This window comes from Cetorhinus maximus, chromosome 22 (assembly GCF_964194155.1).
Source record: "Cetorhinus maximus chromosome 22, sCetMax3.hap1.1, whole genome shotgun sequence".
Lineage (NCBI taxonomy): Eukaryota > Metazoa > Chordata > Chondrichthyes > Lamniformes > Cetorhinidae > Cetorhinus > Cetorhinus maximus.
Window position 1 is genome coordinate 13,036,461 of NC_135900.1, and position 14,075 is coordinate 13,050,535.

At 38.7% G+C, this 14,075-nt stretch overlaps 1 protein-coding gene across 4 annotated transcripts in view; it reads right to left on the reverse strand.

Annotated features, from left to right (window-relative positions):
- The window catches only part of mon2 (MON2 homolog, regulator of endosome-to-Golgi trafficking), a 124,434-nt gene that overhangs the window by 66,451 nt on the left and 43,908 nt on the right, over positions 1–14,075 (reverse strand). For 3 of the 4 annotated variants that reach the window (XM_078567819.1, XM_078567818.1, XM_078567820.1), the window contains 5 exons: positions 11,589–11,718; positions 7,727–7,824; positions 6,951–7,076; positions 2,940–3,134; positions 424–548 (listed from right to left, as the gene is read on the reverse strand). In XM_078567819.1, the coding sequence (XP_078423945.1) occupies positions 424–548; positions 2,940–3,134; positions 6,951–7,076; positions 7,727–7,824; positions 11,589–11,718 (674 nt within the window). Of the gene's footprint in view, positions 1–423; positions 549–2,939; positions 3,135–6,950; positions 7,077–7,726; positions 7,825–10,096; positions 10,263–11,588; positions 11,719–14,075 lie in introns of those variants that run through there. The other variant, XM_078567821.1, reaches the window with a different exon arrangement.

A 14,075-nucleotide genomic window follows, 5' to 3' on the forward strand; every position in this document is an offset into this window, starting at 1 on the left:
TAATTGTCTCCAGTATGGCAACCACACTATTCCAAGATCAGGCGCACTGCTATGAGGCCAACAGATAATTATTCTTTCCTGTCATGCTTATTTCAAAGTGGTTAAAAAAAAACTAACTCAAATCATGATCGAAGACAGCTGTATCAAAATGGATTAATGCTCCACAATTTTACTAATTTATTAGTCAGTAACAAAAGCTTTTTACATATTGAGAAAGGCAAAACAAGCTTATGTCAACAAAAACGTTTGAGGGTTAAAAATCCTCCACTAGAGGATGAAGTTGGCCATAAACTTCAGTTAAGCGCGGTCGAAAAAATAAAAACTTAAGCCATTTGCAGCGGCACTTTTTAGAAGCTTTTTAAAGCAAACTAATTAAGTGTGAAATGTCAAATTATCACGGAGAAAATGTTAAGGGATGATTACCGTAGCAGCTGAGGTTGTATACAAAGCCTGTGAATGCATTCCACAGCAACCGCTCGAAGCCACTGTGGTTTGTCACCATCCAAAAACTTCACCAGCAAAGACAAAAATATCTCACATTCAGTTACCTGGCAAACATCAAAGCATAACATTAGGATCATAGAACTGAGCAGCCAAGTGAAAAAGCAAAGTCATATTAAAATGGTTAATAGGTCAAGAAGCAAATTTTTTTGACTATATATAAAGAATTTCTTTATTCAGATAATGATAAATGTTTGTATTAATGTCGTAGGTGGGTAGCTAAGAAAGGCAAAAAAACAACCTCAGGGATAATAAGAATGCAGCTATAACATGAGAGTTGGGGTTTTACTATGATAAGAGTACCGATGACCTGAGTGGCCAGTTCTCAGCCACCATTTTTCTTTTGCGTGAAAGTATTGTCTATGAAGGTCAAATTGAAGGATTAAAGATTGTAACATTTCTGCAAGAGCAGAAATTTCTGAGGGAGATGGTGGTGTAGTGAATGTCACTGAACTAGTAATCTAGAGGTCCAGACCAATGCTCTGGGAACGTGGGCTTGAATCCTACCATAGCAGCTGGTGGAATTTAAATTCAATTAATAACAACTGGAATTAAAAAGCTAGTCTCAGTAACAGTGACCATGAAACCGTTGTTGATTGTTGTAAAAACCCACTTGGTTCACTAATGTCCTGTGGGGGCAGAAATCTGCTGTCCTTACCTGGTCTGGCCTACATATGCCTCCAGGCCCACAGTAATGCCCTCTTAACTGCTCTCTAAAATGGCCTAGCAAGCCATTCAGTTCAAAGGCAATTAGAAAAGGGCAACAAATGCTGGCCTTGCTAGTGGCGCCCACATCTCATGAAAGCATAAAGAAAGAAATCTGTTGCTAGTAACTAGGGCTTCTGTTAACCAGTTAACCTAACGCAAGAATCTGAATTACAAAGAAGCTGAATCTGAATCCTGCTCTGATTCTACATAACCAGGACTGACACATTGTGACCGTGCAGCTAATCACACAATACAACAAAAAATAATTTCAGATGAGCTTCTGGGGTTCAGTGATACTCTTGATATAAAACTTTTCTTAGTTTCAGTGGAAGTTCCATTACAGTCCTCTATCCATCTTGTTGTGGCTCACTGGATTTCTATTTATAAATGGAAACTACTTTCAACTGATTGCTGAGTTCGTAATTTGAGGGCATCGAGTTAAGATCATCACCAGGAAAGACAAAGGGAGAGGTGGGGAGAGACTTATTTATTTTAAAGTGCGGTCTCTGAGGACAGCCCAATGAGAAATCTAGGAGGAATTAGATTCCATAATAGCTTTCAAAGGGAAGGGGTAAATATTTGACAAAGAAACACTTTAAAATGGCAAGAGAAGAGGAATGGGATTAGGTGGAGAGCTGTTTCAGTGCACCAGCACATGCATGATCAGCCAATTCGCCTTAGGGGTGTAAAATTCTCACTCTACCTAATACTAAATTGTCCAGATCTGAAAGGTCACTGATTTAATTCCTGGTCTTTGCTGAGTTTGTTATCTCCGCCAAAGCACCACCATTGGCCTCAACTCAACAGGGGTGGGGCAGGGAGAAAAAATAATCATGGTTTCTCCGAATGATCACTCTTTAATGACCCCTGTTAGAAAGTGTATTGTGCTTATGGCAGAAACTGGTTAGGTCTCCTCTCTCTTGCTCCAATAGGCATGCAATCTGCCAATACTCACTGCATCATGGTTTTGCATCTTTTCAGTGAGTACTTCTGTGTGGTGGTACAATAGTGGCACAAACCTTAATTCATATGTGCATAAGAATCCACTCGTTTATCTCACAAAACAGGCTACATAATGAAAGCGTCATATTATTTAAATGTCAATGTTGGTATACACAATTGAAGCATTTAATACTATTGCCTGAAATAATGTTTTATTTTCTGCACACTTTTAAGCCTTATAATGGTCCCCACTCAACAATTTTCCTACATCATGTTTCTTTAGCCATTTCCACATGGTTGGCTCCTGAATTGCTTTGGTCAGTATGCTGGGAATAGGATGATTTAAAAACCTCTTGAACCCACAGAAGAGTCTACTACAACATTATATCCAGAAATAAAAAGTTAATATAAAATTTAAACTATTAACAACACAGTGGACTTTGAACAGGGAAGCTAAGCAAACAACAGTGTAGCATCACTGATTCACTCTCCAATGAATGACATGAATATGGTCAAATATTTATAGGAACACAAAGTCTGCTGGGCGTTAATTAACATGAATAGGTCTATTCACAGTTTCATTCTTGCATTATTTCAGTGGAACTTGTAAAGTGTGCCCAAAAGGCATTCTTAGCCAAACGACAGACATAGCGATGCAAATACAGACGTTGACTAGAGAATTTCATAGCATATAAACATAGGTTTAAACACATTAGCACAAATTCTCTAGAAAAAAAATCTTTTAATCCAGCCGTTAAATAAGCAGGAAAGAAATCTTAATCCCTTACCAAAAGACTATAGAAATGCTTGATTAAGACAGACACCACTCGCAGAAGACGCATGCAGATGGGAAAATATGGTTTCTCAACAGGAGTTGGGGAAGATGGTGTGTTAGTACCCTGTCTGAATTTGATATTGGGAGAAAACAGCTTGATCACCAAGGGGCACACCCTTTCCTTCAGGAGGAAACTAAACTCTTGATGCTGCAAGGAAAAGAAAAAAAAACACAAAGCAGAAGTCAAACAATGCAAGCTGGCATTTTCAGAACAAGATCCAAGTGTCATTAAGGCAATGCTAAAGCAGAATTACACTGGTCGAGGAAATCCTATGATCAGTTTGTCTACAAAATAACTGGCATTGCACTTCAAAAATACTAATTGTTCGTAGTACTTCGGCGTGACAGGCTTTTAATAATGCAGGCATGCTAAATAAAGACATTGTTCTATTACAAAGTAACATTTGAAATCTTTATTTAAAACATTGCTGTATGCAGAATAGTCAGTGCTCCGAACTATAGGATTCCTGCCGAGACACAGGAAAGTATTTACCCAATCACCTGATCTATGGGAATCCCAAGATATTATGGAAATGGCCACCGAACGCACCTAACAAAAATATAAACCACATTGCAAAGTCTTACAATTATGCTGTGTGATATTGGCCTGGATTTTGTTTGAGGGGAGGGGAGAAGGGGTGTGTGTGCAAGGAGAGATGGGGGTTATTGGCAAACTCAGTGCTCAGCCTCGTTTTGCCTCTGAAAATGACTGTATGCACAGATTAGCACAGAAATCCCAAAGTTGTGATGTCATTCAGGGCTCTGATCTAGGCTGTGCTGTGGACATTTCCACCGTCAATTCCCACAAGCCCTCCAGGCCGGCAATCATCAAAATCAGCAAGAGCTGCAGCTTTACCATTCCCACATCGCTGTTGGAAACCCCACAAACACACCCTGAAATAAATAATTTTACATTTGGGGAGTGCTGTTAAAAGGTCAGTTATATTTTCTAAGTTAAATGTAATACTTTTAAATAGAGTTATCAGTGTTAATAGATTCCAAGCCAGTTAGTGAAGTCAAAACAAAGGCAAAGAGCTTTTCTTTACTGAGAGTTTATTGACTTTGTTTAGTCTCTCAGCTCTGCTTTCACAATTCATGCCCCAGCTGTCCCCTATTTATACGTGCTCAAAGTACTTAATTAATTGAATAATGCCCTTCACCTGTGTATCTTAACAAAATAATTATCAGACTATTAACGATTAGAATATTTTAACTTCTACCTTCACTCCATGTGTATGTCCCAATCCTTAATTTGCTTGATGTAAACATTTTTAAGAGTAATTTTATTTTACTGATTTTTTTTCCCCCTGTTTGGGTGTCTGTGAAAATCCTTTAATATGATTGGCTGCTTGGACAGCCTGAGGGCATTATTTCAGCTCCAGGAAAAGAATGCTGCAATCAGTTGCAGTACCATCACTGCAGTGATAGAGGTGAAATTTTCACCAAAGAGATTGTGAGGTCTCCAAGCGAGGCTTACTTTGAGGTCAACGGCGAGTGCCCTTGCTTTGCCATTGACCGCAACTTCTGTGCCATTAGGTACTTTAGTGCAGCACTGAGTGTGTGTTCCATGATCGGATGATGCCACCTTGTGATGTTAAACTGAAGACCTGTTTGTCTGTTCAGGTTGGTGGTTTAAAAAAAGTCCTGGCACTGTGTTAATTGGCTATTCATTGTGTTTAATTGTTTGCAGATGGTGGGCATTAACAGGGCATTCCTTGAGCCTCTATAAACAGACTAAAACTGTAGCTGTTGAGTTAAGAGGTATATGCTTGCAATATGTAACTCAATAGATAAATATAAGTGTGCAAAAGATTGGCTCCAATTCTATCTTTCACCAACTGGAACAGGACACTACAGAAAGAGTAGAGGTCTCTCTCTATGGCCTCCGCATCATTTCTCCCTTAATCATAATCACAACAAATTAGTTATCTATCTCATTCTGTTTGTGGCACTTTGCTATGCATAAATTTCATGCCGTATTTGCCTACATAGCAACAGTGAGTACACGTGAAAGGTAATTAATTGGCTACACAGTACTTTGGGGCATCCTGAGAGTATCAAAAAGCACTTTATAAACGCTGGTTATTTCTTTCTCTTTCTGGGGCATCTGAAATTCTTCTAATATTCTAAGAGACATTAACCCAGTTGTTTGAGACAAATAGAGGAGATGGAAATTCGTGCTCGTATCCTGTAGTGCAACTTCAGGACCATAGTTCCCTTGAGAAGCTCAACAATCAATGGTGCATTTCTTGCATCACTTGTTTATCAAAGGACTAAGGAAACAAGGAAACAGAGTGAGAGAGGTGGGAAGTGAGAAAAGTAGTGATAACCAGCAATAAGGAGATATAAAAACAGAAAAAAACATACAAAGCACAAGATAGAGAAGAAAATGGCAGGAAGAAGCAAAGATCAAAAGATGAAAGGCCAATGTGAAGGTTTGGAAGCATTGCAAAATCAGATATTTAGAAACAAGAAGTACAATGAATGGGAACAATGTTAATTTGCACCTCTTTTATGCATGAAAACAGGACAAAAACTTAAATTCACAAGATAAATCACGGCCTTTTTGATGACATTTTTTGAACTATTCCTGAAACAACACTTAACAATTGGGGAGGGTCTACTTTAAATCCTGTGTGTCTATGCACAACATTACCCACCAACAAAACTTTTCATCACATTATCCTACAGTAGACAATGAAGATACAGACAAATATAAGTAGCAAGTAAATTGTTATTCCAGTGCAGGACTTCAACACAAAGGAGCACAAACTTAAAATTAGAGCTAGACTAGTTCGGAGTGAAAATCAGGAAGAATTTTTTCCAGGGCAGTGGAAACTTGGAATTTTAATCCCAAGGTTGTGGTGCTGAGTCCATTCAAATTTTCCAAGACTGAGACCAAAACATTTTTGTTAGGTGAGGACGCCAAAGCATATGAAGTGAATAAAGTTGAGGTGCAGGTAACCCATAATGCATTTTATTCGAGGGTTGAATGGCCTACTCTTGTTCCTATGTTCCTAAGATAAATAAAGGTAATTTTAATTGCCTTTACAAAGAATATTGCTGCCTCAAATCTGGTAAGTGCTCAATAGAAACGTTAAATGACTCAAACCATTAGACCAGGTTGCCCCTGGTTCCAGGCACACACTGCAGTGCCATGTAACACAAAGTCAGAATAAGTCTGCAAGAGGCATACATTGTCACTAAAAAAATGCTGCACGTTTAGTTGCAAATCTGTTTTCATAGTGCTCTAAAAACAGGGGCAAATAATTTCTAGGTACTTTTAACATTATCTGCTGAATAACCTGCCAAAAGGCAAAAACTAACAGATCATTAAAATAAAATCAATATGTCCTCGTGAAATCTTAGTGGTCATTTTATTTCTTGCTGGAAAATGAAGAAAAGTTCTAGGTCCAGAAGGTCATTAACACTACTTTGAATTAATTTGCTGTTCATTGGTTTATAAGGTGTTTGGTTAGGTCTATAAAATGACTCCAGTGTTAATAGGACTGTCTGCCTCTATTAACGGCAAATCGTCTCTGAAGCCAGCTCCCTACAGGAACCACTTCCTAGCTGCAAGTTGCTATCCGGGGGCGGATGAAGCAGACTACAAACTTGGCAGTAGATTCTGCACCGCTATTGGCAGATAAATGATGATAGATTAAAAGGTCACAGAACAGTGAAATTAGCTACTTGTCAGATACTAAACCATTAAACAAAAGTCAGATTTTTTAACTGCTATTTACAGGGCGTTTCGACACAATGAAATTCACAAGCTCCATTGTGGTTAAATGCACTGCAGGATGTGGTATTCAGCCTAGTTTCAATTCACAGGCTGTGCTGAGTTACTAGTACAAGCACAAAGATTACTGTACCAATAATCAATATCCAGAAAACATGTCCCTTTAAATAAAGGAAGTATAAGCTGAAACAAGTTTTAGATGTCATATCTCAAACACTTTACTTGTAAAAACACTCGTGGAAAGTCATTCAGAACAGACTCAAGAAGTTCCAATCCAAAAGTCCGAGTCATTTCCGTCATTCCAACCAACCAGTAAGGAGCATCTGCATTTACCAACTGGCATAAGTCCTGAAAAATTAAATTTGAGAGGTGGTGTCAAAGGGGATATTTTGTAATAACTGTCCTATTCAGAATAAAACCATATTAGCATTACTCACGATACAGGGAAGTTCATCCTGAGGGCATTAACAGCACTTTTTCCCTCTCTCATTTGGTCAATGTGAATATTACTATTTAAAGAGTGCCAGTGATCTAACTGAGGAAACCGGATTGAGTTACTGAGATGAATTAACATATACTATTGAAAATGAAGCATCGTTGAGGCACGACTTTACCTCCAAAGATGTTGATTCAGCTCCTTCAGAGTGTCAGACTCAATGTCAACTTAACTCCGTTCCTCCAATGAAGCCACTGGCACAATCTATTTAAACGTAGACATTAAAAAAAACTAAAATACAAAAAGGGGAAAAAAAAACTAAAGGAGGATACTAAAGTTAAACAGAACGTTGGGCATTTGACCTTATAAGGACCAAACCCGATTAATAGGATGGGAATAGAGGGATACGGACCCTGGAAGTGCAAAATGTTTTAGTTGACGGGCAATATGATCGGCGCAGCCTTGGAGGGCCGAAGGGCCTGTTCCTGTGCTGTACTTTTCTTTGTTCTTTGTAAACTCAGTGACCGATTTAAACAAAATACTGCGCAAGGAACGACTGTACCTGGAAGAGCATGTATGCATCTTTTGCACATGGTCTGAGTGTGCTGATTGTTCTTCTGTTGCTATTGCCTTGGACAATAGGAGGATGACTGTCATTATCTGAAATAAACATAGCTGAAGTTAAAGCTCTTCACTGAGAGGTGGGCTTTTGGTATTTAACTATGCTTTTTATTCTCTCCAGGAACTTAGATCACTATCCCTGCTCGATATTGAATAATTCATTTGATATTGTTTTCAAGAAATAAGTTGGTGTTTTTTCTGCATTTAGTTAGAATTTGTAATAAAATGTTATATCCCCTGAAGAAACAATTGTTAGGGCAGCAAGATGGACAAAAAGAACACATGGTCTTCTTTGGCATTGCAGACATAACTTCCAAAGATTTAAAAGAGGCCTGTAGTGAAGGTTTAGAAGGTAAATACTTCTTTTACTATGGTACTCAAACATACATACCAGAAAGTCCAAAGTTCAGCCCCTGATACGTAGGAAGTCAAGGAATGTCAGCTGAAATATTTGTGAGGGCAATTCTAACTCTGGTGGTGTTCCCAAGCTACCCCAGAGAGGGGAGAATCAGCCAGGGATCCTCATTCTCTATTGTTATCCAGCAACTCATGTTAAGCAGCATATGTAAATATCAGGCAAGAATGTGATCTGTGGTGCACTGTGATGGCCCCCATGATGAAATAGTTTGCTGAAACTTGCTAACGTTTTGGCAGATCTGCGCAACATGGGGAGGCAGGAAGGTGCTGGGGAGCATGTGCTATGTTGACTTCCCATGTCTGTGCACCTGGATTCCTATTTCCAGCTCCAGGCCCTTTAACTTGAATGGCTGGATGCAAACAATATGCAAATACAGGAAATACAACTCCTGCTATATATCTCAGATTTTTTTATATGCGATACAAGGGTTCACCTTTTTGGTCCAGTGATCCAACACTGGCAGGTGTAAAATATTAACAGACAGAGCATGTTCAAGCTCTCAAGAAATTCTGTCTTGCATAGCACCATGAGGAATGCAGGATCCCACAGTAAAACACCATCCCTTTTCTCTGGAAGCCCTGGACTTCCCAAGCACCAGGCCACCCCTCTTCCCTATAATTTGCTATATCATAGCTCTGCTCTCCTTTCATTAAGACTCAATGACTTATTAAGGTCATGAGTATCGAGACTGGAGAATAGTTAAGGTTAACATCCATTTCCATGGGAGGTAGAGGTGGCGTGTCCCAATCAGCAGGGAGGGGTGGAAGGCAGAAAGCCTCAATCTCATTGTCTTAGGTCAAGGCATGAAGAACAGACAATAGATAGGATATTGGAGAGTTGTTGGCACTCAGAATATATCAGGGTATCGCCCTCAGGAGGAGCAGAGGGGAAAAGGCAACAAAAATAATTTAACAAAACGGAAGATTATCCCCAGCAAAGTATTCCCATCAAGGCTTTTTTGGAAATGATACATAGTTGATTTTAGAAATAAAGTCAACGTTGAAAAAATAGCAACATTTAAAATTATTTTTTGCCTTTTCTCCCAGCTCCGGAATACAGATTAGAGGCAGAATAGCTTACTTTTGGAAACTCAGTTCTTCGCTTCTACAAACTGTGCATTTTCAGACCAGGTAGAGCATATATTAGATTACCATAGAACTACTGAACAGGAAACTGCAAATACAAGCCTAGCCATTTCCATGTAGTAAGCTAGAGATCTATCTTGTGAATTGTGCTTGCCCCTCATAGATTGTAAAATATCTTATCCCGTTGTTCAGACCAATTGCACCAAACATTCCATCGGACACTGACTGGCACATACTATATACATTGTAAAGGTCTAAGCCTAAACAAAATTACACTGAACATATTGCAGAAGTTAAAAAAAAAGGAATTCAGCCTATTTAGCTTTCGCTGTTAATTAGCTCAATATTTAGGACCCGCACAGAGAAAAAAGGTGTGAACAAAATAATTGGAATATTTAACCTTCGGTAAAATTGCAATTCAAACAAACTTTTTATTCAACTGTAAAACGTCCAGTCAAAATTTCCAAAAATATTCATTTTTAAATCCTAGCCACTGGTAGTGTAAGGAAAATTTCTAGAAATGGAACATATGGAACAATTCTTCTCTGAGTTGAAATACACATTTTCCAACCAAGTTATGAAGTTTATAGTGACATGCTTTGAAATATTAATAATTTACTGCAGAAAAGCAAAGTATAAAAGAACCAATGTGAAATGCAGGGGCAAATGGAATAATTGAAGGAAACATCAGCATACTCCTTAGCGGTTTAAACCTAAAGCACTCACACCCTGCCTGTGCTGCAGTTTTAAGTTTGAAACATGGCCTACTGGTTACAAATAATCAACAAAGGAATCCTCGGCAACAAACCTTTGACTGAAGTAGATGGAGAACTGATGCATTTCACTGACATTGGGCAGGAAGATCTCCATGGAGCAGGTCTCTGAGCCAGTATGGAGTTGCACACAGCACCAGAAATAGACACAAATTGGGAGCTGATAATTTTTAAACCACTCCCTGCTGGATTTTGCTTGCATTAGGGCTTAATTATTTTTCAAGATATGTTAAGTTTTTTGGAAGAGGGGGGAAAAAAAGAGAAAAACAATAAACAAATAAATGTCTTTCATAAAGTGACTTTAATAATCCAATCCAGACTTTAGCCCAGATGCATTCAGTTTAAAAAAAAGGATTTCTTCCCCTTTGACAATTCTCCTCTCCCAAATGTGAAAAGGCAACTAGACTTGATAGGAAGGACATTTTGCTGAAATTAATCTCAGCTACACAACCAGCTCCACTTGGAAGTAATTTATATCAATTTTCTATCTATCTTACACTGAGTAAAGATAACCATTTGTCTTCCTTACTGCAAGGGCTCTCTCAGCAATGCATCGCTTGACTTGGCTTTATATGCTGATGGCCTCACCTTCTACACTTGGGTTAATTCCCCAACTAAAAGATAAAGAAAGAAAGAAAAACTAAAAGGTAACCAACAAGCAAGAGAATTAGACAGTGGTCAAAAATAGCTCTAGTGTCCAGACGACCAAGAAAGTCTTCTATAAATGTTACCCCGGAATTTGTGTTTCTAGGAAGCCAAAAACTGTTCATGATTGCAGGAGAACGGTACACTCATATTAGTTGCACTCAGTGCTGAAGCTGTGGAATGCAGAATTCAATGGCTAGATGTCCTGTCAGTGTGTTTTCTGGGCAAGCTGGCTTCCCAAAGTTTACCTCATTTGTACGAAGGGTGGCTGGTTGAGAGTATAAAACTTGAATAACTTCTGCATGGAAAGGTTTGAATTAGATTTTTGGTCTTTGGAAGCTCTAGATATTAAGAGAAGACTCAAGTTTTAGCAAATTGGCTTTTGAGTATTTTAATGAAGGAACGCTAAATTTATCAAGGTTAATGTAAGCAATATTAAATAAGGTAGTACTACAAGGGAAAATTCCTAGTGAAAAATATTCTATGGCATAAGGTTATATTTGCTATGCATTTTCCTTACAGTGTGTGAATTATAAATTGTGGTATAATGTCTGCAAAGGTTCAGCATGAAGATTCATTTGGGCTTTCTTTATTTTGATCAAAAGTTCTGGAGTTATTCAACGTCATTCTGAAAGTGAGGCCAAATTTATTTTTCATGGGCTGTGCTATCAGCAGCACCATTAGAGACATACAGCATCTATTTTGCATGAAGGAAATATGTGGCAACCATTTTCGAATCACCCAACATGAGTGCATAGCCCTGCTGATCCAGCTGTTCACCATTTCTGCTCCAGTATCCAAACTGAGTACATTTTTCTGAGAGAATCCTTGGAAGTTGATACATGGTGCGTGTATTTAGAATGTACAAATACTTCAACTCACCTTTATATTGCTCATCTTCAGCATCCATTCTCTCAAAGACAACTGTAACCACTTGGCGTACCGTAGCTGCTGCTGTGTTATTGGTGATATTATCTTTGGTGAAGTGTAGCCGAAAGCATAGTACAATTGCCTAAAAGAAATTGGAAACGAAAACTTTTGAGAGTACAAAGAAACCGTTAATCTGCAAGGATAAAAAAAAACTACAGGTATTGCGATAAATAGCAACATTGCTGGCAAGATAATTAAAAGATTTCACATTCAAATTTCTAAGTGGCATTTAAAGATGATCATTATTTCAGAAATTCTTGAACAAAGTACTGTTTAAAATCATGAATTTATACAGAAAATTAATTTGGAAAATTAAAAGTTTGTGCAGCTGCCCTGAAAACAAGCTAAAAGTAATTGATAACGGATTTCCATTAGCTAACGTTTAGGCGGGTGGACTTAAAGGGTTTATGTATAGAAAGGATGAATGGAAGTACCAGGTTAAGCAAAAGCATTTAAAAAAGGCAACGCATAAAATACTTAACAACAATAATTGACATTTCAGAGCTATTTAGAGTAATAAAGGAAGACCAAAAATGCTAGAAATCTGAAAATGCAAGAAATAGTTAGTATCTGAAAGAAAAAGATGCATAATTTATGGCCCTTCATTAGAAGGCCAAAATGTCAAGGCACACCTTCCTCTTTCAGATGATGACTGATTTATTGTGTACACAGGTTCACTTTTCATTTCTAGGTTCACAAAGTGGGCAGGGATAACAACATTTGCGATTAAAACTATTAATGACCAACTTTATTGGAAAAGAGACTGGGGCGGGGGGAGAGAAGATGGAAATCAACTGACAAACTTAATTATTCCAATAACAAATGAACAATGAATACCTAAACATTAAACAAAAAATGTGTGACGAGAGAGGGTTATAGAAATCACTCAAAGTGCAGTCAAAGTTTCTGCAGACAGAGCACATTATACGCAAGTGCCAGAATAAATTTAAATGCTCATTTAAATATGACATTAAATTGAACAAATTGGAAGTTTAAATCCATTTACAAAGGGTTAATTTGTTTAAATCTAATGAAATATTTACCGTTGACCATTTTTAGGGTTACATGATATGAGGGTAAAGCTGTCTTCAGCTCATTCAATTCAAAAGGTTCCAGGAAGCAGACCGGGTTAGACACACACGTTTTAGCTTTCATGTCCCAGCTTGAATCTAGCTCCAAGATTATGGAATAAAGAATCATCTTGTCTTTAAGGGTCCTTTGTGAAATGAACTAGAACAGTATCAGTCTAGTTGCCTGTGGCTTGGCCGACTGAACAAAAAGCAGTCCATAACTTGCCATACAGAGGAGCCAATAATTAATGCAGGAAATGGAAAGAAGATATCACACATCTTAGGTTCATCACAATCGAAGGACATCGTTGCAGGAGTTCCTCAGGGTAGTGTCCTAGGTATAACCATCGTCAGCTGCTTCATTAAAGGCCTTCCCACCATCATAAGGTCAGAAATAGGGGTGTTCACTGATGATTGCACAATGTTCAGTACCATTCGAAACTCGAGATACTAAAGCAGCCTGTGTACAAATGCAGCAAGAACTGCACAACATTCAGGCTTGAGCTATAAGGGCAAGTGGCATTTGCACCACACAAGTGCCAGGCAATGACCATGTCCAAACAAGAGAGAGTCTTACGATCTCTCATTGATATTCAATGGCACCACCATTGCTGAATCCCCCACCATCAACATCTTGTGGTTACCACTGAACAGGATGAGCCATATAAATACTGTAGCTACAAAAGCAGGTCAGAGGCTGGGGATCCTGAGGTAAGTAACTTACCTCCTGACTTTCCAAAGCCTGTCCACCATCTACAAGGCACAAGTCAAGAGTGTGATGAATACTCTCCACTTGCCTGGATGAATGCGGCTCAACAACACTCAAGCTCGACACCATCCAGGTTAAAGCAGTCCACTTGATTGACATCTCATCCATCAACCTAAACATTCACTCTCTCCACAACCAATGCACAGTGGCAGCAGTGGGTATTATTTACAAGATGCATTGCAACAACTCACCAAGGCTCCTACGACAGTACCTTCCAAACACACGACTGTTAACATGTAAGGGCATGACATGACAAGGGCAGCAGATCCATGAGAACACCACCACCTACAAGTTCCCCTCCAAGCCACACACCATCCTGACTTGGAACCATATCACTATTCCTTCACTGTCATTGGATCAAAATCCTGGAACCCTCTTCCTAACAGCATTGTGGGTGTACCTACACCACATGAACTACAGCAGTTCAAGGCAGTGGCTCACCACCACCTTCTCAATTAGAAATGGACAACAAATGCTGGCCTTGTCAGCGATGCCCACAACCCATGAAAGAATAAAAATAACAGATGCAGAAGCTTAAAGCAGAGGGAGATTGTTAGTGTAGAGTGGAAAGAGCTCTAGTTTGCAATAAAAACAAAGTGC